The 27,925-nt window shown below is 42.6% G+C and overlaps 1 protein-coding gene across 18 annotated transcripts in view; it reads left to right on the forward strand.

Annotated features, from left to right (window-relative positions):
* The window catches only part of NCOR2 (nuclear receptor corepressor 2), a 640,543-nt gene that overhangs the window by 215,357 nt on the left and 397,261 nt on the right, over positions 1–27,925 (forward strand). For all 18 annotated transcript variants that reach the window (XM_077461835.1, XM_077461842.1, XM_077461827.1 and 15 more), the window contains exon 4: positions 20,710–20,890. In XM_077461835.1, coding sequence (XP_077317961.1) covers positions 20,710–20,890 — 181 coding nt within the window. The remainder of the gene's footprint in view (positions 1–20,709; positions 20,891–27,925) is intronic.

Raw genomic sequence — 27,925 nt, forward strand, 5'->3', positions numbered from 1 at the left:
CAGCATTATTGGCCATGCCAAGTCATGTGGTGGCTTCCCCAAGTTCAAATTGGGCGGAACTTGTGAGAGGACTTGGCTAGTCAATGCGAATTTGTATACACACAGTAGCTTTGACTTTCGCGCATTGACGGGGTCGTAAGCGCTCTGCGTGTGATGTGAACGCACACAAGGCTAATCCTCGCTTGCTGGGGGGAGTGTAGAGATGGGAGGGAAGGCCTTTGAGCACACGACTCCACCTCCTGAGCTTCGGCATTGAGACCCACCCACTGATTTCTGATATTGACAGGGCTCATACAGGCACTGGGCAAAAGATTTTTTAAGGTAAAACTACATAGATTGCATTTAGATATGTGAGCACATTTCTATGGTGCCTTAGTATTATAAAGCATGCATGGCAGGTTTACAACCACTTTAACCACTTGCTTACTGGGCACTTAAACCCCCCTCATGCCCAGACCAATTTTCAGCTTTCAGCGCTGATGCACTTTGAATGACAATTGCGCGGTCATACAACACTGTACCCAAATGACATTTTTATTATTTTTTTCCCACAAATAGAGCTTTCTTTTGGTGGTATTTAATTACAGCTGGGAGTTTTATTTTTTGCTAAACAAACAAAAAAAGATGCAAAAAAATAATAAAAATAAATTATGTTTAATAGTTTGTTATAAAATTTTGCAAACAGGTAATTTTTCTCCTTCATTGAAGTGCGCTGATGAGGCGGCACTGATAGGCTGCACTGGTGCTGATAGGCTGCACTGGTGGGCACTGATAGGCTGCATTGGTGGGCACTGATAGGCTGCATTGGTGGGCACTGATAGGCATAGTTAAGGCGGCACTAATAGGCACAGATAAGGCGGCACTGATGGGCAAAGATGGGCACAGATAAGATGGCACGAATGGGTGGCACAGATGGGTGGCACGGATCGGTGGCACTAAGGGGCACTGATAGGTACCACTGATAGATGGGACTGATGGGCACTGATAGGTGGCATTAATAGGTGGCACTGCTGGGCACTGATGGGCGGCACTGCTGGGCACTGATGGGCACTGGTAGATGACACTGATGGACACAGATATGTGGCACTGGGGTGCAGCACCTTTGTTGAGGCAGATTGTGGGCACTGCTGGGTGGCACTGTGGGCACTGCTGGGTGGCACTGACAGGGGGGGACACATTTTTTATTGATGTGGCACTGGCAGGGGGCAGGTGGGCACTGGCAGGGGGCAGGTGGGCACTGGCAGGGCTGGCCATGATTGGGACTGATGTCCCGATCAGGGCCGCTAGTGATCGGGTCTTTTTTTTTTCTCCTCGCGCTGTCAGGAATAATAGCCAATTACCGGCTCCGTTGTATCACATGATCAGCTGTCATTGGCTGACAGCTGATCACGTGATAAGGGGTCGGGATCGACCCCTTGCTCCAATCCATGATCAGGTGAGTCTCATAGACTCGCCGATCACAGAGCGCGCCGCGCACGCCCCTCAGGGGGTGCGCAGGCCGCTCGTGCACGGGACGACGTCAATAGACGTAGTCCCGGCAAAGGAGATCCGCGCTGTAGCCGTCATTCGGCTATAGCGCGGGTCTCAAGTGGTTAAACCAGTTTGTTAGCTTGGAGAAGGGGGAGGGAGGAGCAGATGAGTGCCTTGCCATCCTAGGCTTTGGTGCTATGTTTTCTATAAATGCACACAGCACAGGAAGACACAACTCTAGTCCCTGCATGCAAGGGTGAGTGGCTCCGTAGGACACTGCAAGAAAAAGGAGCCACCCTGAATTAGGAAACCTGGGGCAAGGAATAAAGGATAAAGAAACTGCATCCTCCAGTAAGTAATTAAATTGGCTGCTGAAAAAATGGAGAGTTTAATAATATTTTGAGACCCCCATTCTTGCTGACAATGAGAATGATGTGAGAGATGTAATGTTATAGACAAAGATACCAATCGTTTTCAGGTTGTTTGGACCTTGACTTTATTAGCTGCTTCCCCATTGAAGAAAGTAGTTATTAGATACAGTAGGGCCAGCCATACACGGTTTGAATGAGATTTGAATCGTTAATGGGCAGGCTGAATTTACCAAGTTGATCGATCAACTTGGGTACAACCAGCCTGCCTGCCCGATTCTCTTACAATTATAATTAGTGGCTATTATAGCTTCTAGCCATAGTTACTGTCCTCTCCCAGCAGACAATGGCTCGGCAGGAGGGATTACCCTGTCAGCACTGTCTGTGTTGGTGGGGGAATCGTGACAATGTATTTCCTGCAACCCATGGTTGCAGGAAAGAAATTTGCACCATGTATGGCCTGCCTATGTTAGTTTAACAACTCCACAGGCAAAAATTAGTCCTCACTTTTCTCTTGGGCTAGAGTTGATTGAATTGTTTGAATGCACAGAAAATCTCTTCCATATTCTTCGAGCCAATATACAACATGGTTTGCACTCTGCTGTATAGTGTATTTAGGAATAAAAATAGTTTGCAGTTGGTATTAGGTAATGTATTAACGTCAAACAGTTTACTTTGGATATCAAGAGGAAGTGGTTGTTTCTGGTCTTTGCCATTAGGAATTTATTGTGCCATGTTTCGTCATATATTCTTGATTACAGAGAAAAGCCACGAAAGATTATAGCTGCAGGTGTATCTTGTTGCAGACAAAGGGCCATAGTCTGCGGTATTCTACTGAAATGAAAAGTAAACGGCAGAAGGGCCACACAAGGATAACTTTGTTTTTGTGTAAATACTTGCCATTGCCTAATTTAATTTGAGATGTGTGGCTTATACCAAGATTCGGTTGGATTAGATTGCATTCCTCTACTTGCTTGATCTGCTTTGGCAAGACTGAGCATGAACTGGGTGTGAATTCCTGCAGCACTGAGCTGCCTCCAGGCTTATACTTGGTGCTCAGTAACGTTTGTTTCCATTGCCTAAACTTTACTTGTATTCAATGCTCACTCTCTGAGAATTCATAGTTCTTAATTGAAAACATGCTCACGGGCGAAGTTGTTGTGGTTTGTATTCAGTGTTGCCCTTCAGCAGAAACACATTGTGATTCCATATCTGACTCAGCTTTTTTTCCAAGGAATGCAGGCGCTAACCATAAAAGCCCTGTGGAAAGCTATATGGGCCAAATTAATTGTACGACGTTGCCAGAACGTATCCCATGAACCTTTTATTTCAAATGTTTTTCAGCGGAATATTTCAGTACATAGGCATTCTCTGTTGGTGGTAAAGCAGTTTCAATGAGTGCCCAATAAAGAGTATAACATAATATATTGTTTTACATGCTAGAATTCCATCAGCATTGTTTATTTTTGATATTACCACTAACTTTTTTTTTTTTTTTCCTGTTCTACGCTTTTCATATACTTTGTATATGTGTGTATATGTCAGCTATATATTTTCTAAAATTTGTCTATCTGTATATTTTACTGGCGCTAACTATTTATTAGGGTCACGCAGGTTGTGATTTTGTCTACAATCTACCGGTCAGTGATTGATCCCCTCCATCTTTGTATGATATGAAACATAGAACTTTCATAATAATACTACTATACAATAATAGACTAGAGCAGGGCTTAACAAAGATGCTGTGAATTTAGGAGCCAGCTAAAAAAGTTTGACATTTTTTCTTAACTAACAAACCTTACTGGTGGAACATGTAACACATTCCTGGAGGTGAACTTATTCTATAACCTTTTCACAGCCAAAACCTTTTTTGTGAACTTTTAAAAAAGAATTTTAGGCCTGGAGATGACATAAAACCCCCAAAAATGATATATTTTCTGAAAGCAGACACCCTACAGAATAAAATAGTGGTAGTTCCAATTTTTTTATGTCACATGATATTACCACAAAGGCTTAGGAAACACAAGGTCTAGGGGGAACAAAAATGCAACCAATTACCCAGGTTTTTTTTGTAAAATGTAAAGCCGCGTACACACGGGCGGACTGTCTGGCCAACTAAGTCCGTCAGACAATCCGACGGACAGTCCGTCCTACTTTCAAATGAACGGACTTGACCACACACGATGAACAAACAGTCCGTCGAAAGCTTGCGCGATGACGTGTACAGCACGTACGACGGGACTAGAAATAGGACGTCCAATACACAGCAATGCAACCTTTCGCTGTGTAAATCCTTTGAGCATGCGCCATACTTAGTCCGTCGAACTAGCCTACTCACGAGCGGACTGTCCGCTGAAACCAAAGTTGGACGGACAATATTACGGAAATTCCGAAATACTTAGTCCGCCAGACTGCCCCCTAAAAAAGTCCGCTGAAGCCCACACACGAGCGGACTGTCCGCTGAAATGTGTTTCGACGGACTAAGTTGGACAGACAGTCCGCCCGTGTGTACGCGGCTTAAGGCCTCATGCACATGCATTTTTACAGCTGCTTTTATCAGCATCAGACATTTTTTTCCCGCAGCTTAACTACTTTCCGACCGCCGGCTGTCAAATGACGGCCAGGTGGCGGACCTATTGTGGCGGGAGGGCGTCATATGACGTCCTCCCGTTTAAACAGGGAATGCTAGCGCATCCCTGTTTCTTCAGTGCTGGCGTGTCACGGAGACACCGCTCGCCACCGAAGGGTGTGAACAGCCATTGCGCATGGCTGTTTACCATGTGATTGGCCGTGATGAAGCCACGGCCGATCACAGATGGTCACACCCCAGTGTGCATGGCGAATGCACGCGAGCGCTCTGAGCGTGCACGTCGGTGGCGGCGTGTTCCCCAGGAACACTGCTCGTCACCGACGCTGGTTAACAGCCATTGGCCGGCTGTTTACCCACGTGATCGGCTGTGATTGTTTCACAGGCGATCACTAAAATGTAAACAAACCGCGGTAACAAGAGGTTTCCCGGGTTCTCCTCCTCACACACCGATCGTGTGTGAGGAGGAGATTGCGGTAACATCTCGTTACCGCTTACAGTGTACACCAATCACACTGATTGCCCCCCCCAATAAAGAGTACCTGTCACCACCCCTCATAGTACATGTCACTCACAGTCCATCAGAGTACCTGTCACAGTCAATCAGAGTACTTGAGTACCTGTCACAGTCCATCAGAGTACCCGAGTACCTGTCACAGTCCATCCGAGTACCCGAGTACCTGTCGCAGTCCATCCGAGTACCCCAGTACCTGTCGCAGTCCATCCGAGTACCCGAGTACCTGTCGCAGTCCATCCGAGTACCCGAGTACCTGTCGCAGTCCATCCGAGTACCCGAGTACCTGTCGCAGTCCATCCGAGTACCCGAGTACCTGTCGCAGTCCATCCGAGTACCCGAGTACCTGTCGCAGTCCATCCGAGTACCCGAGTACCTGTCGCAGTCCATCCGAGTACCCGAGTACCTGTCGCAGTCCATCCGAGTACCCGTGTACCTGTCGCAGTCCATCCGAGTACCCGAGTACCTGTCACAGTCCATCCGTGTATCCGTGTACCTGTCCCCAGGCCATCAGAGTACTCAAGTACCTGTCACCAGCACATCAGAGTACCTATCTGCAGCCCATGGCTCATAGAATATACGTTGGGGTGTTTGCTTTCCAAAATGGGGTCATTTTGTGAGTAATTGCACTGTCCTGGTGCTCCATGACCTTCAAAATTGTGATAGGTAGGAATGAAATGAGATGTGTCATTTATGCTCTTAGAACGCCTGAAGGTACTACTTCAATGTTCGGCCTCTCTATGTGACCAGGCTGTGTAAAAGTCCTACACATGTGGTATCGCCATACTCAGGAGGAGTAGCAGAATGTGTTTTGGGGTGTAATTTTTGCTATATACATGCTATGTGTTAGAAATATCTTATAAATTGACAACTATGTGTAAAAAAAAAAAATGCGTTTTCATTTTTTTTCCACATATTCCAAAAACTTCTGGAAAATAATGAACCGTTCAAAAGACTCATTATACCTCACAGATTATACGTTGGAGTGTTTGCTTTCCAAAATGAGGTCATTTTATGGGAAATTCCATTGTCCTGGTACTCCATGGCCTTCAAAATATAAGCCCTTGTACACACGGGCGGAGATTCCGACAACCAAATCCATCGGATTTTGTCCGACTGATTTTGTCCAAAACTGTTGCATACACACGGTCGGACAAAGTTGTCGGAAAATCCGACGTGATTACATTATTTTGTTACGACGGGACTACGTTCATGCTAGTAGCCAATAGCTTTGGTATAGGAATTTTATCTGAGCATGCGTGGAACTTTGTCCAATCGGAATTCTCTACACATGATCGGAGTATGTCCGATCTGAACATTTTGTCGGAAAATTTTACCAACAAGTTGGAAAACTTGGTCCGTCGGATACTCCAACGGAAACAGTCTGATGTAGACCACACACAGTCGGAATATCCGACAAACCGGTCCGATCGGACACATTCCGTCGGAATCTCCAACCGTGTGTACAAGGGCTAATAGGTGGCTGTGAAATGAGATGAGATGAGAAAAAAGTAATTTTTGCTCGCAGAACATCTGAAGGTACTACTTCAGTTGGTGTTCTGTATGTGGCCAGGCTGTGTAAAAGTCTCACACATGTGGTATCGCCATACTCGGGAAGAGTAGCAGAATGTATTTTGGGGTGTAATTTGTTGTATGCATATGCTGTGCGTGAAATAACCTGATAATATGACAATTTTGTAAAAAAATTAATAAAAAAAAATCTTAATTTTACGAAGAATTGTGGGAAAAAAAGAGAACTTAAAAAAACTCACCATCCTACTTACTTAATACCTTGGAATGTCTGCTTTCTAAAAAGGGGTCATTTGGGGGGTATTTGTACTTTCCTGACTTGTTAGTTTCAAGAAATGAGATACACCTGATGTACTGAAGACCTGATCAGATGTGATCTATAATAATATAATATACACTAATGTGGGTTATTTTTACCAAAGATATGTAGCACTATAAATTGTGGCCAAAATTTATGAAGAAAAATGACTAATTAGCAAAAATGTATCACAGAAACAAAGGCATTTTTTTTCACAAAATTTTTGTTTTTTCCTTTTTGGAAATTTGAAATGGATTTTTACTACTTTTGATAGGATGTTAAATGTGTAGTTATAAGGAGGAAACATTTCTTTTTTGTGTGTAAAAAGGAAATTGAACTCTTTATTTTCTGTTTTTATTTTTTGTTTTAAAAATAAATAGAAATAATTCCTACGGGGCGGATCAGTAAAGATCCGCCCCGTGAAGATCCGCTCGCTCAGCGGGGATCGCTCCGTTGTCCCCGCTGAGCCGGCTGCGGACAGGGCGGTCTCCGCACACTGTGCGGGGACCGCCCTGTCAGCTCTCCGCTCTCCTCTATGGGGATCGGATGAGCACGGACCGTGTGTCCGTGTTCATCCGATCCGCTCTGCAGACGGACAGAAAAATAGGATTTTCCTCCGTCTGCAGAATCGGACATTTGCGGAGGCGGACAATAGCGGGTGTCTGCAGATGCTCATCCGCAGACACCCACTATCCCATAGGGATGAATGTATGGCCCGTATTTCATCCGCAAACGGATGGATGAAATACGGACATACCATCCGCATGTGTGAAAGGGGCCTAAAAAGTCCAACTGAACCCACATTTTTTCTTTTGAGGTCTTTTGTGTGAAGGTTCTTTTATTTTTATTTTTTATTTTTCTCCCTTACTCCCCCTTTTCCTTGTCAATATTTACATTCACAAAGTGATAACCAGGACGTGGCATTTCATTTATCAGTGTATCCACAGACACCACCCTGTGATAGATACACACTTGTTCCATTTTAAATATCAATGACTGAGTAATTGTCATTCAAACTGTGAGAGTGCTGAAAATTGGTCTGGTCAGGAAGGGGGTGTAAGTGGCCACTGTATTGAGGTGGTTAAAAACACCTCCCCATATTCTATAGCCTAATGCACACACAGGCTTTTAGGAGCTCTAAGTGGCATAGGCATTTTTCTGTTTGAATATTTTTATTAGGGTTCAAGAGAGTATGACAAGCCATGGTTTGACCACGCAGGGGCGATATTGAACAGGCTCTGACAAAAGAAACAGCGCATGTACGTAGAATAATTAACATAACTGTCAACTGTTACCAGGACCCAAAAGCTATACTGTATTGTCCCCTAAGGGAAATCGGTCTTCATATAATAGCCTCCATATCAAGAATGAAGAGAAAAAGACAGAGGAGAAATAAAAGGGGGAAAGAGGACAAAGACGCCCCAGGAGAGGGCGAGTACTACAGACACGTGACCTGCACAAGCAAAGTTTACAGTCGGCCATAGCTAGTTGGGGGCAGGGACAGGCAGGAGTACATTATGGAAGGGTCCCAAAAGTTTAAGAATTTTGCATGCAAATCTTTCAAAATACTGGACATCTGCTCATCAACCATCAGGGCAGTCATTCTGGTTTTCACTCCCTGAAAAGCAACAGATGGAGTCTTCCAAGCCTGGGCTATAATTTGCTTGGCAGATATAAAAAGGTATGAGGCCAATTTCCGCTTGTGCGTGAAAAGACCTGGTATAGGACAATGTAAAAAAAAGCCAGTCAGGCATTTTTATGAATTGTTATATGAAATAAGGATTGTAATAGGCCAAAGACTATGGACCAGAAGCCAATCAGACATGGGCATGATCTCCATATATTTAGGACATCCCCACACTGATCGCAATTACGAAAACATCTGTCACTGTTACCAGGGTAAGCATGGGCAAGCCTTGCCAGGACCCAGTACCACTGCAGGAGCACTTTAAATGCAGCCTCAAAAATGTTAGTATTAAATGAGAATTTCGCTATTGTCATCCAAGCTTTTCTCCAGTCCTTCCCCTCAACACTTAAACCCAGATCCCGCTCCCATTGTGTCACATAGGAAAGGGTCGATAAAGATGACCTACCATTAAGGGAGGTGTAAAGCAATGAAATAAGACCAGTGGCCCCCGGGGAGTGTAAACAGGTATGCTCAAAGGACTTCTTGCAAAAAAGAAAGGAGGCAGTGTGATGGAGAGATAAAATCTAGTTGGCCAATTGTAAATAATGGAAATGTTCTTGCCCAGGCATCTCATATGTCTCCTGGAGGGTCTCCTGTTATGGGAACGAGCGCATAGTAGCAAAATGAGCACTGGAGGTTCATCAAGAGAAGGAATGGGGTTGTTCTAGTCCCGGCAGAAAAAGAGGGTTGTTAACAGTCGTTAAAAGAGGCATGAAAGGGAACATCAGATTTCCCGAATATCTGACAGAGTCCCACAATTTCAAGCCATGAAGCATAAGAGGACTTAGTGTCAGGGGGCGTAAATTATGAGGAAACCAAAGCAACGAGAGAATCCGGGGTTTAGGTAGGTAATTCCAAAAGCACCCACAATGGGGTGTCAAAAGGGGCATGTAACATAGACAGTTGAGAAATCTGGGCTGCCAAATATTTGGCATGGTTAGGGGCTCCCAGGTTACCTTGCAACCCTTTGGGTATAGAGCGTCGATCTGGGTACTCTAGTGTGTTTATGAGCTCATATAAACTGAAGGACTCTGTTCTGTTAAAGACAGAGATAACAAGATGGGATGTGTATAGGGAGGGTCCGAAAGAAATAAGGAGCATAGGCATTTTTCAAGCTGCAGAAAAAAAAACCCCAGGGCTAGCGCGTTTAGAGGACTTGCGTTACAGCTGTAAAAATGTCTGACACTGCTAAAAGCGCCTAAACGCAGTTTAAAGGTGGTTTCCTATGAAAGCCCATTAATTTGAATAGAAGTCGCATCCCAGCCGGATCATGACGATCCAACTTGTGGTGCAACTTGTGCTAAGGTTATTGAAGGGAAAGCCCACGCCAACATGAAAAAATAAATGGCGTGGGGTCCCCCCAAAATCCAAGCCAGACCCAGAGCATCGGAGGAAGAACAGAGGGAGAAGACAGCGTAGAGAGGAGACCCGGCAGAGGGAGAAGACAACGGAAGAATATAGCGGAAGGAAAAGAGCCAGAGAGTGGAGAAGACCTCAGCAAAGGAGGGAGAAGAGCCGCAGAGGGGAGAAGACCAGAGGAAGAAGATACATCGGAGTTGCTTTAATAAAGGACTTAAAAACCTTTGTACTGTTTTTATTTATTTTTTATACCTTTTTGGGTGAATGGGTAGGGGTACAATGTACCCCTTACTTATTTACATAAGGTGGGGGGCCAGGATCTGGGGGCCCCTTGCTTCCAGATTCCGATAAGCTGCCCACAGACCCCCACAACGACTGGCCAGGGTTGTGGGGAGAGGCTTTGGTCCCCATCAACATGGAGACAAGGTGCTCTGGTGTGGGGGGGGGGTGCTTTGGAGCAGGGGGACTTTGCCCTCACCTGCTCATTCCCCCCCCCCCCTCCTGACTTGCGGGCTGCATGCTCGGAAAGGGTCTGGTATAGGTCTTGGAGGGGGGGACCCCAAACCGTTTTTTTTTTTTTTTCATTTTGGAGAGGGCTTCCACTTCAAGATGTTTAGCGCACAAATCGCACCACAAGTCGGATCATCTTGGATGTGACATAAATCAATGGGCTCTCATAGCGAACCATTGATTTTGAATAGATGCAGAGAAACGCTGTTAAAAGCTAGCTTTTTGGGGGGGGGAGATTGTATGTGCTCTGAGTGTAATTTCATTTTTTACAATAAAAAAACTTTTTTTTTATTTTTATTTTTTTACTTGCCCCCCCCCCCGGCACCTAGAGAACAAAAACTCCATTAGGTGATGATTTGTTTGGTGACAGGTTCTCTTTAACCACTTGAGATCCGCGCTATAGTCAATTGACGGCTACAGAGCGGATCTCCTTTTCCGGGACTACGTCTATTGACGTCGTCCCGTGTACGAGCAGCCTGCGCGCGCCCTAAGGGGCGCGCGCGGCGCGCTCTGTGATCGGCAAGTCCATGAGACTCGCCTGATCACCGATCCGTGCAAGGGGTCGATCCCGACCCCTTATCACGTGATCAGCTGTCAGCCAATGACAGCTGATCAGGTGACATAACGGAGCCGGTAATCGGCTAGTATTCCTCCTCGCGCTGACAGCGCGAGGAGAAAAAAAAAGAAAAAAGCCGATCACCGGCGGCCGTGATCGGGACATCAGTCCCGATCACGGCCAGCAATGCAAGAGCCCACCTGCCCCCTGCCAGTGCCCACCTGCCCCCTGCAGTGCCACCCTGATAAAAAGTAAGTGCCCCCCAGCAGTGCCACCCAGCAGTGCCCATAGTGCCACCCAGCAGTGCCACCCACAGTGCCACCCACAGTGCCCACAATCTGCCTCAAAGGTGCTGCACCCCAGTGCCGCCCATCAGTGCCCAGCAGTGCCGCCCATCAGTGCCCAGCAGTGCCGCCCATCAGTGCCCAGCAGTGCCACCTATCAGTGCCACCTATCAGTGCCCATCAGTCCCATCTATCAGTGGTACCTATCAGTGCCCATCCGTGCCACCCATCCGTGCCACCCATCCGTGCCACCCATCCGTGCCATCTTATCTGTGCCCATCTTTGCCCATCAGTGCCGCCTTATCTGTGCCCATCGGTGCCGCCTTATCTGTGCCTATTAGTGCCGCCTTAACTATGCCTATCAGTACCCACCAGTGCAGCCTATCAGTGCCCACCAATGCAGCCTATCAGTGCCCACCAATGCAGCCCATCAGTGCCCACCAATGCAGCCTATCAGTGCCGCCTAATCAGCGCACTTCAATGAAGGAGAAAAATTACCCGTTTGCAAAATTTTATAACAAACTATTAAAACATGATTTTTTTTTTGCATCTTTTTTTGTTTGTTTAGCAAAAAATAAAACTCCGAGCTGTAACTAAATGCCAAAAGAAAGCTCTATTTGTGGGAAAAAAATGATAAAAATTTCATTTGGGTACAGTGTTGTATGCCCGCGCAATTGTCATTCAAAGTGCATCAGCGCTGAAAGCTGAAAATTGGTCTGGGACTGAGGGGGGTTTAAGTGCCCAGTAAGCAAGTGGTTAATGAGACAAGCAGGGTCTAAAAGACTAAATTGAATGCAGTTCACATCACACTGCATTAGATTCTTTCCCGGTCTTGATGGCTGGGGAAACTGTCAACAGGGACCCGAAAATGACATTGCGTGTCACTTCTGGATCAACACCTAGAACGTGTGTCCACTCTCCTCTCTCCCCTCTACCTGGTGGCACAGGCTATGCAAAATGTTTTTTTTCTTCATTTTGTCAAAAAGGATTGTTACATATTTAGTATTCTATTTGTTCTGAATTGGGTGGAAAACAAAACTTCCTTATTTGTAAAATTTTCTGGCTCTCGGTTCCACATATTTTATTATTTAAATGTTTGAAAACAAAACTTTAAAGTTAAAGGTTATCCAAAGCCACTCAGAAAATATTACGGTTCTTCAGGAAACCGCATTCATACACTTAATTTTGAACTCTAGGTAGATATATAAATGGCTTACAATTTTATAACTAGCAACTGAACTGAATTGATGTTGATATTGGCCTCCAGTAACCCTCTGTGTATCACACTGATAGAGGGAGTGAGCATTTAGAGCCACAAATTGCTTTGTTACTTTGTAAAAGCATGCTTACAGGGAAGATGAGGCCTCAATGGTGCTGTTACTACTTATTTCCAGGTTATACTGCTTAAAGCGGTACACAACTACCCTCGCCTCCCCCATGTTTTCTTCTCTTTCATCTGTATTCTTGGGTTCTTTTCAAAACACAATTACCCACACAGCAGATCCAGCACTGTCCTACTTCGAGCCGCCGTGCCGGTCCTAGGTAACAAGTCACACATTGTCATCTTGGTCCCCTTTATGTGTAGGCAGCCAGCTCCAATGACATGCAGAGCCCACCCTCTGGCACTCCCAGACTGCAGAACCAATGACATGTAGTTTTGGCATAGGCTGAAATAATTGTGCGGCCAAGTCAAAATAAATCAAATCTTGCAAAAACATTCAGTTATACTCTGGCATTTGTCAGTAGGCTTATATAAGGCTCAGAAAAAGTGAAATTCCTGAACCATGGAATATGTTGAATTGCATTTCTGTAGGCTCAAGTTCAGATAATTCAAAATATGACAATACTGGCAACTGAGCTAAAGAGGAAGTCAGTTGCACAAGATAATGGCATAGACAAAAGCTCAAATACAAAAACAAACCAAGCAGGTGGGTGAAGTGTAAGCATACAAGATGAATCCTAGACTTTTATTGCTACTTGCTAGATAATGACATTGGATGACCACTCACATTAATCTGCACAGAAGAACAAGCTTTTCCCTGTGCAGACTGCTGTCCATTCTGTGCAGGCGGTGCCTTGCATTTTTACAATGCAGGGACCGGTTTACTTTTTTTCTTTTTTAACTTTTGTTAAATTGTCACAAAGCGACATACCAGTTCTTTTCATGCACCGCATCCCAGCTGTGGAGCTTGGAACTGCAGTGACAGACAGAGACTTCAGGAGAGCTCTAATGTGAAGAGTGGAATTTCGGGCATGCTGAATTTTTCCACGCCTCTCTGTTCCATTAACAGGACACAAAGAGAACAATTGTTTTCTGTGTGCCCTTGCTGAGATATATGGTTTTTAAAAATAGAAAAATGCAGGTCTTGGCACATGTGTAATGGATTTTTTTTGTTAATTCCTTAATCTCTCAATTGGGCACAAAAAAATCAGGCAGTGGGTCATTTGAAATGATTAAAACATACTGTATTTGCTGGCGTATAAGACTACCTTTTACACTTAAAAAAAATGCCCAAAAATTGGGGGTCATCTTATACGCCGGGTATACAGGTATACAATGCTGCCCGATGGATGTCAGCCCCCAAATGTCTGCTAATACTGTATGTGGCTTCAGCAACAAACAGTATACGCCGTTGAGCCAATCCCGGCGAGCGATGTATTCTATTAATGAATACAGAGCCTGCTTGGATTGGAGTAACAACCACTGCCAATCCGAGCAGGCTACATAGAGTAGCCTGCTCGGATTGGCTTTGAGAGAGAGAGAGAGGCAAGGCTGATGATGCTACAGCCTCTGCCAATCCAAGCAGGCGTTGTATTCATTAAAATAATGCACCGCTCACCATACTTCCCTGGGTAAATCCATTCACTGATCTCCTACTACTATACATCCTGCTATTTGCCTTTGAGGTCTCAGGCACCCAAGAGGGACAGGTAAATCTAGGACATATGACAGGGGGGTTATTAAATGCATTTTGGTGGACAATTCCCATAGAATGTAACCCAAAAGTGGTATAGGTTTGGTTAGTGAAAAATTCTACTTTCCAGAGTTGTGGTATTCAATAGATCTCTGTTTGTGTTATTATTGTTTGATTTACTTTATGACATAACACAGCATGGCGGATGAGTAGTTGACATTCTTGCTTTGTATTTTTTAATCGTTCTAATGTTTTTTTAAAATGGTGTTGCCTCAGAAGGGGGGTAGTCTTATACCACGAGTATTGCCCAAAACCTATGTTTTCACTTGAAAAATAGGGGGTCGTCTTATACGCCCAGTCCTCTTATACGCCGGCAAATACGGTAATGTCCATCAAGCAGCGGTAACCTGTTTGTAGCCAAGAAGATGTATAGGACAACGTTGAAAGGAACAATGAAGAAAGCTACCGTTACACAGATCCACGTCCTGTCAGGGGAGAGGAGACAGATCGTTTGTTCATACAAAGTATGAACACCGATTGGTCTCCTCCCCTCGTCAGTCCCCTTCCCCCACAGTTAGAATCACTCCCTAGGTAACACATTTAACCCCTTGATCACCCCCTAGTGTTAACTCCTTCCCTGCCAGTGATATTTATACAGTAATCAGTGCATTTTTATAGCACTGATCGCTATGTGAATGGTCCCAAAATAGTGTCAAAAGTGTCCGATATGTCTGCCGCAATGTCACAGTCATGATAAAAATTGTGGATCACCACCATTACTAGTAAAAAAAAAAAAAAAGCCATACATCTATGCCCTATTTTGTCAGTGCTATAACTTTTGTGCAAACCAATCAATATATGCTTAGTTTTTTTTTTTTACCAAAAGTATGTAGAAGAATACGTATCGGCCTATCGGTTTTAAATTGGGATATTTATTAAGGCAAAAAGTAAAAAAAAAAAAAAAAATATATATATATATATATATATATATATATATATATATATATATATATATATATATATATATATTTTTTTTTTTTTTTAAACTTGTCACTCATGTATCTAAACTCTCATAAACACGATCGGATTTTCGGCAGGAAATTGTGTGATGACCGACTGTTTGCCTAATATCTGATCATTAGTACACTCAGTTGTCCAACTTTCCACCAAAAAAGGACAATGATCTGCTGTCGGATTTTCGTATAGTCCGTCACACAAGTCCAAAGTACAAACACGCATGCTTGGAATTAATGCTCACCAAACACGACATAAGAAGAAGGTGCCCAAAGGGTGGCGCTCAAGAGCTGAAATTCCACGTAGTACGTCACTACATTCTTGTTTGTTGGCCAACAATTGTGTGCCGTTAGTATGCAAGACAAGTTCCTGGCACGCGCCCTTAGCAACAAAAGTCTGACGCTTACGTTTCAAAGGAGGGGCTCACTGCATCTGTTGATTAACCATAGCTTTCAAAAGATGCAGCACATTTTGCAAGGTAGTCTGTGAATAAAGTTGGGCTAAACTTATCTTAACATAAAATATGTTTTAGGAAATGTATTTCATGGATATTTACATCTGTTATATTTGCATTTGAGCAGTGGAGAGAGATTACAAAATGCACCTTATCTGATTAGAACCCAAAATTGAAAAGGATCTCAGTTAATGCCAACTAAGTTTATCAGCCTTATATTTGAAATGGGGCAGGCCAAAACTACAGCAATCTTTGAAAAAGTGATGGGGAGCGAGACTCTAAGCAATCTGACCAAATTAAATTGATGAAGTCTGATTTTCTGCTGTCTTCGTGGCAAAGAGTAATCCAGTTTTAGGATTTTGTACCAATAGAAACTTATAGCCTACAATCCAGAACTCCAGAAAAAGATCATCACAAAAAGCATTTATACACTTAGTGGCTGACTATGCTAGCACAGGATGAGATCAGTGAGCCTTACAATAATTAAAATTCCCCCAGTACCACTCCTAACCACAAATCTCAACATAACACAACATCAGTATTGTATAACGTTTCAAACATTTAGGAACTCAACCACCAATAATTAGAGTTTTGTACTGAATCAATTTTCATAATGCCAATAAATCTTTTTTTTAATGTTTACCAGAACTTCTATAAGTCACAATTGTACTTATTTACACCTTACATCCCTTGCTTCAAAAAATAAAACGATAGCACCAGAATACTAAATCATGTAACTATCCGTAGCTATAATCATCATAATCTTAAATATATTTCAATTTGTTGTTTTTTTGTTTTCTTTCTTGATGTCCTGCGTTGCGTGCTTTGTAGTGTTTGTGTACAATTTAAAAATTGCATTAAATAAAATCTGATTTTAAATAAATAAATAAATAAATTGGGTCACAATCTTGTTTTTTGTAGGTTATGGTTAATGATGTGTTTCTCTTCTTAACATTATGAATGGATTTATAATTGTATTTCCAAACATATATAATTATATTTTTACATCATGTTTTATATATATATATATATATATATATATATTTTTTTTTTTTTTTTTTCTTTTCTTTTAAATCCCACTATTGTGATGCTTTTAGGCAGAATTCAGCCAATTGGGTACCAAAACCGCTTTAGCACAGCTTGATAAGTGAGTTGATATTTGGGTCTTTGACTCTGAAAGAGCAGATAAAATAGATGAGTTGTTTTTATGCATTTTTCCTTTGGCTTTAGCTCCTGTGACTTTCCACACTATGCAATTCATGTCCCCGCAGAGTCTCTGGTTATGAATAAGTCATACTCCCATACCTCCTTTTAGCTCTGTTAAAATATTTAGGTCTGTAAATAAGCACATGCCTAAAATGCTTAAATAGGATCTGACTTGCAAGAAGACTAAGATGGGATATCAAGCCTGTGTCCTTCTTGAGAACTTCCCTCTGGTGACATTACAGAGAGGTCACTGGATGCAGGCACATGTATACATCTAAATAAACAAAATGGGTATGGGGACAAGAGAAATGCCTGTTTGTATTTATTTATTATGGAGAGGTTTTAAAGCAGTTATTTAATTTGCATGTTGATCCTTCATATTTATACTACTACTCTGTTAAACCTTCGGTCATAAATGTCTGGTTTAATATAGCATGTTAAACAGCAGAATTGTAAAATATATATTTCTGAACTATCAGCAGAACCCTTGCCTATGTTAGTACTAGTGTCCCCATATATTTTGGTAATGCCTCTTGCTGTAGAATTGTTTTCTTGCTTCTAATGTTAAATTAGATTAACCACTTGACAATTCAGAAGATTTACTCACCTTAATCACCAGGCCATTTTTGCTGTACCCAAATAAAATGTCCCCACAGATATATAGCTTTCTTTTATTGGTATTTATCCATTACTGCGCTTTTATTTTTTGCGCTATAAACAGGAAAAATTCAACCATTTTGAAACTTTTTTTTACTATTTTTTACTTTCTGCTATAAAACATATCCAAAAAATCCCAATAAGCGTATATTAATTGGTTTGCACACAACTTAGCGTCTACAAACTATGATATATACTGGAATATTTATTTTTATACTAGTAATGGCTGCGCTCAGCGACTTATAACGGGACTATTCACTGACACTTTAATACAGCTATCAGTGCTAAAAATGTGTACTGTTAGCCCCCCTGTACACACACACGGTCGGACATTTCGACAACAAAATCCGTCTGATTTTTATCTGAAACTGGTGTTGCATACACAGTCGGACAAAGTTGTCGAAAAATCCGATCGTTCGTAACGTAATGACATTATTTCATTATGACAGGACTACGTTCAGGCTAGTAGCCAATAGCTTTGGTCTAGGAATTTGATCTGAGCATGTTTGGCACTTTGCCCGATCTGGATTCTCTACAAATGATTGGACAAAGTCCGATCGGATCATGTTGTCGGAAAATTTTATATCCAGCTCTCAAGCTTTGTTGGTCGGACATTCCGCCGGCAAAAGTCAGATGAAACCCACACACGGTCGGATTATCCGACAACACAGTCCGATCGGACATTTTCCGTCAGAATGTCCGACCGCGTGTACAAGGTCTTACTGTACTAATGACACTGGCTGGGAAGGAGTTAAACATCTTGGGCTATCAAAGGGTTAACTGTGTGCCTAATGAGTGTTTTTGTGTAAACTGTGTGCAGAATTTACAAAGGGAAGTGATGGACACAAAATCCATCACTTTCTCCCTGTGAAAACAGAACTCTGCCTTGTTTACTTAGGCAGAGCTCCGTTCAGCGTCTCTGCCCAATGATTGGTGGGTGCCGGCAGATATCCATTGCCTGCCACCTGCAGATCAGCTTCTTAAGTGGTTAGTTAATTAAAACATAAATGATACTGGTTCTGACATTTTAGTAAAAAGGAGATGCAGAATTGGAAAAATAATCACCAGAATAAACCACTTGGAGTGAAGATGCAGTGCATCTGGAAAGTATTCCCAGTGCAACACTTTTTCCACATTTTATGTTACAGCCTTATTCCAAAATGGACTAAATTAATTATTTTCCTCAAAATTCTACAAATACCCCATGTTGACAAAGTGAAAGAAGTTTGAAATCTTTGCAAATTTTATTAAAAATAAAAAATGAAAAAAATCACATGTACATTCATATTCACAGCCTTTGCCATGATACCCAAAATTTAGCTCAGGAGCATCCTGGTTCCACTGATCATCCTTGAGATGTTTCTACAACTTGATTGAAGTCCACCTGTGGTAAATTCAGTTGATTGGACATGATTTGGAAAGGCACACACCTCTATAGAAGGACCCACAGTTAGCAGTGCATGTCAGAGCACAAACCTAGCCATGAAGTATAAGGAATTGTCTGTAGACCTCCGAGACAGGATTGTATTGAGGCACAGATCAAGGGAAGGGTACAGAAAACTTTCTGCAGCATTGAACGTCTCCATCATTCGTAAATGGAAGAAGTTTGGAACCACCAGGACTCTTCCTAGAGTTAGCCGTTCGGTCAAACTGAGCATTCGGGGAGAAGGGCCTTAGTCAGGGAGGTGACCAAGAACCCCGATGGTCACTCTGACAGAGCTCCACGTTTCTCTGTGGAGAGAGGAGAACCTTCCAGAAGAGAACTATCTCTGCAGCACTTCATCAATCAGGCCTGTATGGTAGAGAGACCAGACGGAAGCCACTCTTCAGTAAAAGGCACATGACAGCCTACCTGGAGTTTGCCAAAAGGCACCTGACGGACTCTCAGACTATGAGAAACAAAATTCTCTGGTCTGATGACACAAAGATCAAACTTTTTTGCCTGGATGGTTTTCTCCAAGCTTGTAGCATCATACTAAAAAAAGGCTTTAGGCTGTAAATGGCTTCAAAGTTGCTTCAACAAAGTATTGAGCAAAGGGTGTGAATACTTATGTACATGTGATTTATTTTTCTGTTTTTTTATTTTGAATAAATTTGCAAAGATTTCACACATACTACTTTCACATTGTTATTATAGGGTATTGTTTGTAGAATTTTGACGAAAATAATGAATTTAATAAATTTTGGAACAAGGCTATAACATAACAAAATGTGGAAAAAGTGAAGCGCTGTGAAGGACTTCCCGGATGCACTGTAGAATGCTTTTCAAACATATACATTTATATTTGTTTTTTCGTGATCTGTAATGTTCTGTTACCTTATGAAGGATTTGTGTTCTTTTATTAATTTCCTTACATTAGATTTCTCTATATTGTGACAGGTGTACATTCATTTTGTGTCCTTTTATTTTGAAGTGGTAACTTGCTTGTAACATGTACGTATTGTTGCAGCCTTATGTCATTAATAAAAATAAAAATTAAATTATAAAAATAAATAGGACAGTGGGCCTTCTCTTCAGTCTGCTGCCTGGGAAGTGGAGTTTGGGTTTGTGCCGGAGCGCTATTTAAAGAAGAACTGCAGTCTGCTCACATAATCTGTAATAAAAACATCTTTGCCTTTATGAATCTTCCCTCCAACCACTTTGCATATTATTTTATATATACTGTGATTCTGTACTTGCCAAATATGCTGTAGAAATCTCCCTGCACTGAGTCTGGCTGCAGCCATTTTAACTGTGGGCAGCTGAAGCTGCTGCCTGTTCACTTCCTGGGTTTGCACAGACGCATACCTCCAGCTCTCATTGGCCCTCTTATGACTCACCCCCTTCACGTCATGGCAAACTCTCACGAGAGCGAGAGAGAGCTGTGCATGATGCCTTAAGCCTAGGATTTTTTCCAGACAAGAAACAGGAAGTGGGCTGTATAATGTAAAAAAAAAAAATGTTTTACTATCCAAAGTTCAAACAACAAGGTTAGACGATTTAATTGATGGAAAGATGAAAAAATGATTGAAGTTCCGTTTTAAGAAACAAAACGTAAGATGTTTAAAAATGTAGCTTTTTTTTTCACTCCCAGTGTTAAAAGGGAGAACCTATAGTGAGCATCTCTCTCTCTCTCTCTATATTAACAGACATGCTTCCAGCTGTCCAGCAATGGCTGTCCAGGTCATATGTTCAGTATGTTTCTTCTGTATCCTGAAGTAGTCTCAATTTTCAGATTCATTACTATCCTAAGCACCTGTCTTATTTAGTGCTTCAGTTTGAAATTCAATTTAACTTTTTATATGTTGGTCTTTCTCCAGGTCACAGGAACTGCATGGGAGAGGAGACCCCCATTCATACATATCTGACATGAGCAAGGCATCCGATATTGAACTTACTGAGACAAAAAGGCCTAGACTGGATCTTCTGCAGGAACCTCTAATGAGACACTCGCAACTTCTCAGCCAGAGCCAACATTCAGCCAATGAGGAGATGAGCAAGGTAGTGAAGCTATAACAATAAGATAATGTTCTTAAAGGTGTATAAACATTCAAAAACATACTATCCAAGAGACTAATCAAAAAACCTGACTGCTAACATTTTCTCCTAGTGGATCAGCCAGGGGTGAATGACACACACACTGTTTGCTTTCAAATTCAGTTGAAAGTTGGTTCTTTGTTTGGCTACAAGTACCTTATGAGTACCTCTAGACGTCAGGTTAAATCCTACTGAAATGTCCACATTGGAAGACTTCCCCTTACCTCTTGTCACGGTAACAACTCTAGGGTTCAATCGCCCCAGCATGGAAGTACCCTTAGACCTCAGGTTTAATCCTGCCGAAATGTCTACATTGGAAGACTTCCCCTTACCTCTTGTCCCGGCAACAACTCTAGGGCTCAATCGCCCCACCATGGGAACATATTGCAATAAAAACTTAACAAAGGGTCTCCCTCTTCTCCACTCTACCCAAAACTATAATAAAATGTGCATCCTAGGATCTGATCTTAAAGCCTTATACCACGTGAGCTGATTTTGTTGTCATGTCTTACGCCCCTCTGTTAATCTTTGATTCATATTGTAAGTCCTTTCTGTACTGGGCACACCAAGGGTTGTTTTATCTCACTTTTACTGACATAGATGAGTCCAAGTGACCATTGTTTATACAGGGTTACAAGAATGGTGGCATTTATGATTTTCTCTGTTATCATTCCATTCAGTTCAGGGGAAGCACAATCTGTTTCCATTTATAAAGTGTTTTTCTTTTTTCTCCACTGAGGATGGTACGGAGATAGCTGGAATGCTGTGCAGGTTGTGCTTTGGGATAAGGACTTGAGGAAAACCAGCTGGCCTTCCTTTCTGTGTTTCATTTGGATAGTGGCCACAAGGGAGGAAGGGCAGCAAGTTATTTTTTTATATGTTATTAACCCGGGTACTGCTGATACAGCTTGGTTTGTTTTTAAGCACAGATCATCCAGTATGCCTGAGATGTGGCCAGAAAGGGTGTTGTTGGCTATGTCTGATGACACCTATTTTTAATGTTGTGACTTTCGATCAGTAGGTCGAATTGTTGTAGACAGTCCCTGAACCATTAATTGTGGGGAGTTGTACTCTAGACAATTTATGTCCATTGTAAAGAAGGTTAAAAATGTTCCCATTAAAAAAATCATAAGCATTATGCGGTTGAATTCTACACTATTTGCATTGTAACCTTACATCCTTTTAGCTGTGTGGTTCAGATTCTACATCAGTATGACCACAAAAACGCTCCAGTTTATGGAACAAGAATGAGATTTTCTGATATATACAGTATTTATTTACATGAAATATAAAGAAAAGTGTGAATAATCAAAGTTTGTAGGTTATGAGCAAATGTGTTCTTACAGAAATACAGCAGCCACATCCATTCTTTAAAAAAACTGCTGTAGGGAAATTGGTAACCTAGATGAAATATCACTAGAAATAATCAAAACTCTACAGTAACGCACCACAAAACAAAAATCAAAAAACAATTTTACAAAAAGTGATGGCTAAATGAGTCCATCCAAAATAGAATGTATAAAGTCCACAAAAGGTGTGATAAAAGTGTCATACTTCTTCTGACTGAAAAATAATGCACCGCATATCCACCATCACGAGTGCTTGTGAACATTCTATTCCCTTAAAGAGGGATTCCACCAAAAAAAAAAAATATTAAAAGCCAGCAGCTATAAATACTACAGCTGCTGACTTTTAATAAATGGACACTCACCTGTCCTGGGTTCCAGCGATGCCGAGGCCGATTGATCGGCACTCGGCTGCTGCCGCCACCATTCTAGGTGAGGGAATCAGGAAGTGAAGCGAATCGGCTTCACTTCCCGGTTCCCTACTGCTCATGCGCGAGTCGCGTCGCGCAATAGCAAATCTCCGCGCTGTCACTGGGACCCGTGTGTGTCCCAGCAGACAGCGCGGCAGGGCAGGAAATGGCGTAGACTCCCACGGGAGTCTATGCCCGGAAGTGGGTGTAAATACCTGTCTTTGACAGGTATCTCCACCCCCTCCCCCCTGAAAGGTGTCAATTGTGACACCGGAGGGGGGGGAGGGATCCGATCAGCGGAGGTTCCACTTTAGGGTGGAATCCCGCTTTAACCATAACACTCATTCATTCTCATGACTGGCAAACAACGCTTACAGTGCCTTGAAAAAGTATTCATACCCTTTAAAATTTTCCACATTTTGTCATGTTACAACAAAAAACGTAAATGTATTTTATTGGGATTTTATGTGATAGACAAACATAAAGTGGCACGTAATTGTGAAGTGAAAGGAAAATGATAAATGGTTTTCAAATTTGTTTACAAATAAATGTGTGGTGTGCATTCGTATTCAGCCCCCCTGAGTCAATACATTGTAGAACCACCTTTCACTACAATTAGGCCCCTTTCACACTGGGGCGGTTTTCAGGCACTACAGCGCTAAAAAAAGTCAGGCACTAGCAGGGCAGTGAAAAAAGTCCTGCTAGCCGCATCTTTGGAGCGGTGAAGGAGCGGTGTATTCACCGCTCCTAAACCGCTCCTACCCATTGAAATCAATGGGACAGCGCGGCTATACTGTGCTTTGCGGGCGGTTTTAACCCTTTTTCAGCCGCTAGCAGGGGTTAAAACCACCCTGCTAGCGCCTGCAGACCACCGCTAAAACGACGGTAAAGCGGCGCTAAATATACCGCCGACGGCCGCACTGCTCCAGTGGGAAAGGGGCCTTACAGCTGCAATTCTTTTTGGATACGTCTCTACCAGCTTTGCACATCAAGAGAGTGACATTTTTGCTCATTCTTATTTGCAAAATAGCTCAAACTCTGTCAGATTGGATGGAGAGCTTCTGTGAATGGCAATTTTCAAGTCTTGCAACAGTTCTCAATTGGATTTAGGTCTGGATTGTGATGGGGCCATTCTAAATCGTGACTATTCTTTGATCTAAACCATTCCATTGTATCTCTGGCTGTATGTTTAGGGTTGTTGTCATGCTGAAAGGTGAACCTGCGGCCCAGTCTCAAGTCTTTTGCAGACTGTAACAGGTTTTCTTCTAAGATTGCCCTGTAATTTGTCTCTCTCCATCTTCCCATCAACTCTGACCAGCTTCCCTGTCCCTGCTAAAGAGAAGCAGTCCCACTACATGATGCTACCAGTTGATGGATTGAACAGTGATCTGTGAGATGTTCAAAGCTTGGGATAATTTTTATAATCTAACCCTGCTTTAAACTTCTCCACAACTTTGTCCCTGACCTGTCTAGTGTGTTCCTTGGCCTTCATTATGCTGTTTGTTCACCAAGGTTCTCTATCAAACCTCTGAGGGCTTCACAGAACGGCTGTATTTTTACTGAGATTAAATTAGACACAGGTGAACTCTATTTACTAATTGGGTGACTTCTGAAGGCAATCGGTTTCACTAGATTTTAGTTAGGGGTATCAGAGTAAATGTGTAGAGGCGGCTCCTGAAGAGCACACGCTAAGCGTTTTTCAAAGTTGAACTTCGCCTAAACTGCAGTTTGGTTTGGGTTTATTTGTCTAAACTGGACCTCTGCATCAGTCTGACTGGACTGTGAGATGTTCAGTCTGGCCACAGGGGGCATTGTCTTTTGTGGCAGGCATGGAACTATGGTCTGGTTAGGGGCTTAAGTTACTCTCTTTCGGAGTCAGGTCAGTGGGAGTGGCCCTCTCGCTGTGCCCTCTGGGAGAGGGCATTTAAGATACGGATGTCACGTGGTACGGAGTTCCGGTCCAGTATGATGTGCTGACTTCATGGACCTGGTCCTCCTGACCAGCCCCCAGGAAGGTTATGGCCTGGGGTGCAGATCCACCTGACTTTAATGCCTCGGGCTGGCTAGCCCGAGGCAAGGAAACTAAGGAGGATTCTGAGGTGGTTGGGTGCCGTCTCCGGTTCGGGAGAGACCCAGAGTACTTCGAGCATTCCAGGGGAGAGCTCTTTAGAAAAACACCACGTACGGGTTGGTTTTCTTAACAAGAGCCTGGAAGGGCTGAAGTAACCGAGAGAGTCCGGTCTTGAGGATATCGCCAAGCAGGCTGAAAGATCCAGGTATCCTACAAGTGTTTTCAAGTTTAGTTTCCCTACATGTTCTACACCAATGCCTGTGGCAGAGACATTATTTTGTACATTCTACAACAATGTCTATGGCAGAGACTTGTTCCTGAGTAAGCACCTTGTTGGCTGCTAGGCCTTGTGAGAGAGGGACTGTCCAACCTGGGTGACCATCCAGCTGTGAATGGCTATTCTCTGGATGCAGTCAAAGTAAGCAAGTTCTTACAGGTTTTTTTTTATTTGACACTAAGAGTACCTGAACTTCCTTCTCAACCCTCTGATCCCAAGTTGAAAGACTGTTCAATTGACTGAGTTTTGCAAATAAAATTCATTCAAGTGGATCTGTTGTCAGTCTCAAGTGACTGGGCTATTTACCACTAGACATCCCCTAGACGTGCCAAAAGGAGAACAGAAGGTAACCCCAAAAATAACTAGCAGCTCCTTCGGGGGTTAGTGATATATATATATATATATATAATTATATATATATATATATATATATATATATATAATTTTTATATATATATATAATTTATATATTTATATTTATTTTTAATGTTGAAAACCATTTATTATTTTCCTTCCACTTCACAATAAAATACATTTACGTTTTTGGTTGTAGCATGACAAAATTTGGAAAATTTCAAGGGGTATGAATATTTTTTCAAGTCACTGTATATGTTAATATAAAAAGCACCTTGAAATTCCATTCACTCACATGTATAGCCACAGGTAGAGGAAATAGAAAATTCCTCCAATAGTGTAAAACCTTAAAGTACCCGCTTTTATTTTAAAGAATTGCACTTACATTTACAATAAAATAAACAAGCCCATATTGAAATTACTGTCAGGTGACACAGTTCAGCGGTCTCACCCTCACGGATCAGAGTGGTCACTATCACTTCCTGGCTCAATGCCCTGACATCACTTCTGGTTGCCGTGTAGCCATGTCCGATGCATTGTGTCACTTCCAACTTCGTCATGGAGGTTTCTGCTCGGCAAAGGGAAATTGTTGATGTTGAACACAAAAATCTGAATGTTTATTTTGTAATGTATAGAAAATTATTTCTAGCTTTATTTTGATGGTGCAGCACCTCTGCTTTATAGTATTTATCTGAAAAGCCCAGTTGGCCATGTTGGACAATCAGTGTGAATGGAAACTTCAGGCGGTCCCCCGGTTACAAACAAAAAAGGTCTGTAGGTTTGCTCTTAAGTTGAATCTAAGTCGGAACAGGTAATTTTTTAAGTGTAGCTCCAGCCAAAAAAAACTATTTTTATGTTTTTTTGGATAGCATAGAGAAGGGTTAACACCCCTGTAATGTTTGTTTTGCTGTCTGTGCCCCTGTTCAGAAGATCATCTCACTTTCTGTCCCAATGACAATTGGCTTTTGAAAATTGTGTGTTGTGGAAACAAGCCTTTATGATAAAGCATCAGTGGAGACACCTTTTCCCCATAATAACTCTTAGCCCTTATACACATGGTCGGATATTCCGACAACAAAATCCGTCGGATTTTGTCCGAAACTTGTGTTGCATACACACGGTCGGTCAAAGTTGTCGGAAAATCTGATCGTTCAGAACTTGGTGATGTTATTTCGTTACGACAGGACTACGGTCAGGCTAGTAGCCAATAGCTTTGGTCTAGGAATTTGAGCTGAGCATGCGTGGCACTTTGTCCGATTGGAATTCTCTACAAACGATAGGACAAAGTTTATAGCCCAGCTCTAAAACTTTGTCTGTCGGATATTCCAATGGAAACAGTCCGATGGAGCCCGCACGCGGTCAGATTATCCGACAACATGGTCCGAAGGGCTAACAGGAGTTAGGGGTACTAGGGGTAGATTTCCTCTCATTTCCTGTTGCCTCCCTCCGTTTGTAAGTAGGAGTCATCTCTAAGTCAGATGTTTATAACTAGGGAACTGCGTGTAGTGTGAGAATCCCCTATTTAAACTAAACAGCATGGATGGAGGCATCTTCACTGCCGGCTATTGTATTCAGTCAGCTGCTGATAAATGCAGCCGACAGAATACCCGTATCTAAAAAGGTCCGTGCTGTGATAAAGGTGTCTGCTAGCAGAAAGGTTGACATACAAAAACCCCTATGGAACCATAAAGATTATCACCTGTGGTGCCACACAGCCAGAGTGCAACAATTGATCACAAAGTGCAACAATTAGTCACATTTCTATATAAAGTGCATAAATCAACGTAAATATAAATCCGTCAATCCTAGTGCAGTATGATTTAAAAATAAAGTGTTTATATATAATGTGCATAAATTGCAATAAGTCCTGTATAAGATCCAAAAACACATGTATTCTAATTCCTTCAAATGACTCAGATTGTTGCCAGACTTCCCAGTGTAAAGAAGGACCAGCTACCACCTTGTGAAATGAACACTTACCAGAAAATGTGCTGCAAAATGTGTAGCAAGCTTAGCATGTCATCTTAAGGCCCCTTTCACACCACACCGCCCATAGTGTCGGCGGTAAAACGCCGCTATTTTTAGCCTTCACATTTCAGCCGCTAGCGGGGCGCTTTTACCCCCGCTAGCGGCCAAGAAAGGGTTAAAACCGCCAGCAATATGCCGCAATAGCGGCGTTTTGCCGGCGGTATTACAGCGCTGCCCCATTGATTTCAATGGGGAGCAGCTGTGGAGGAGCGGTAAACACACCGCTCCTTCACCGCTCCAAAGAAGCTGCTGGCAGGACTTTTCCCTGACATCCTGCCAGCGCACCACTGTAGTGTGAAAGCCCTCGGGCTTTCACACTATAGACAATGGTGCAGCTTTTTTAGGGCGGATTGCAGGTGCTATTTCTAACGCTATAGTGCCTGCAAAACTCTCTGGTGTGAAAGGGCTCTAAGTAGGCGTCATCTAGGGTAGCTTATGCACCCCTCCAGTTCCCAGCACCACTTCAAGCTGCAGCAAATCAAGCTCACACCGGAGCCAGCAAAGATGGTGATA

The sequence above is a fragment of the Lithobates pipiens genome, unplaced genomic scaffold (genome assembly GCF_037356315.1).
Source record: "Lithobates pipiens isolate NorthernLeopardFrog02 unplaced genomic scaffold, aLitPip1_a1.2 Scaffold_3, whole genome shotgun sequence".
NCBI classification, from domain to species: Eukaryota; Metazoa; Chordata; class Amphibia; order Anura; family Ranidae; genus Lithobates; species Lithobates pipiens.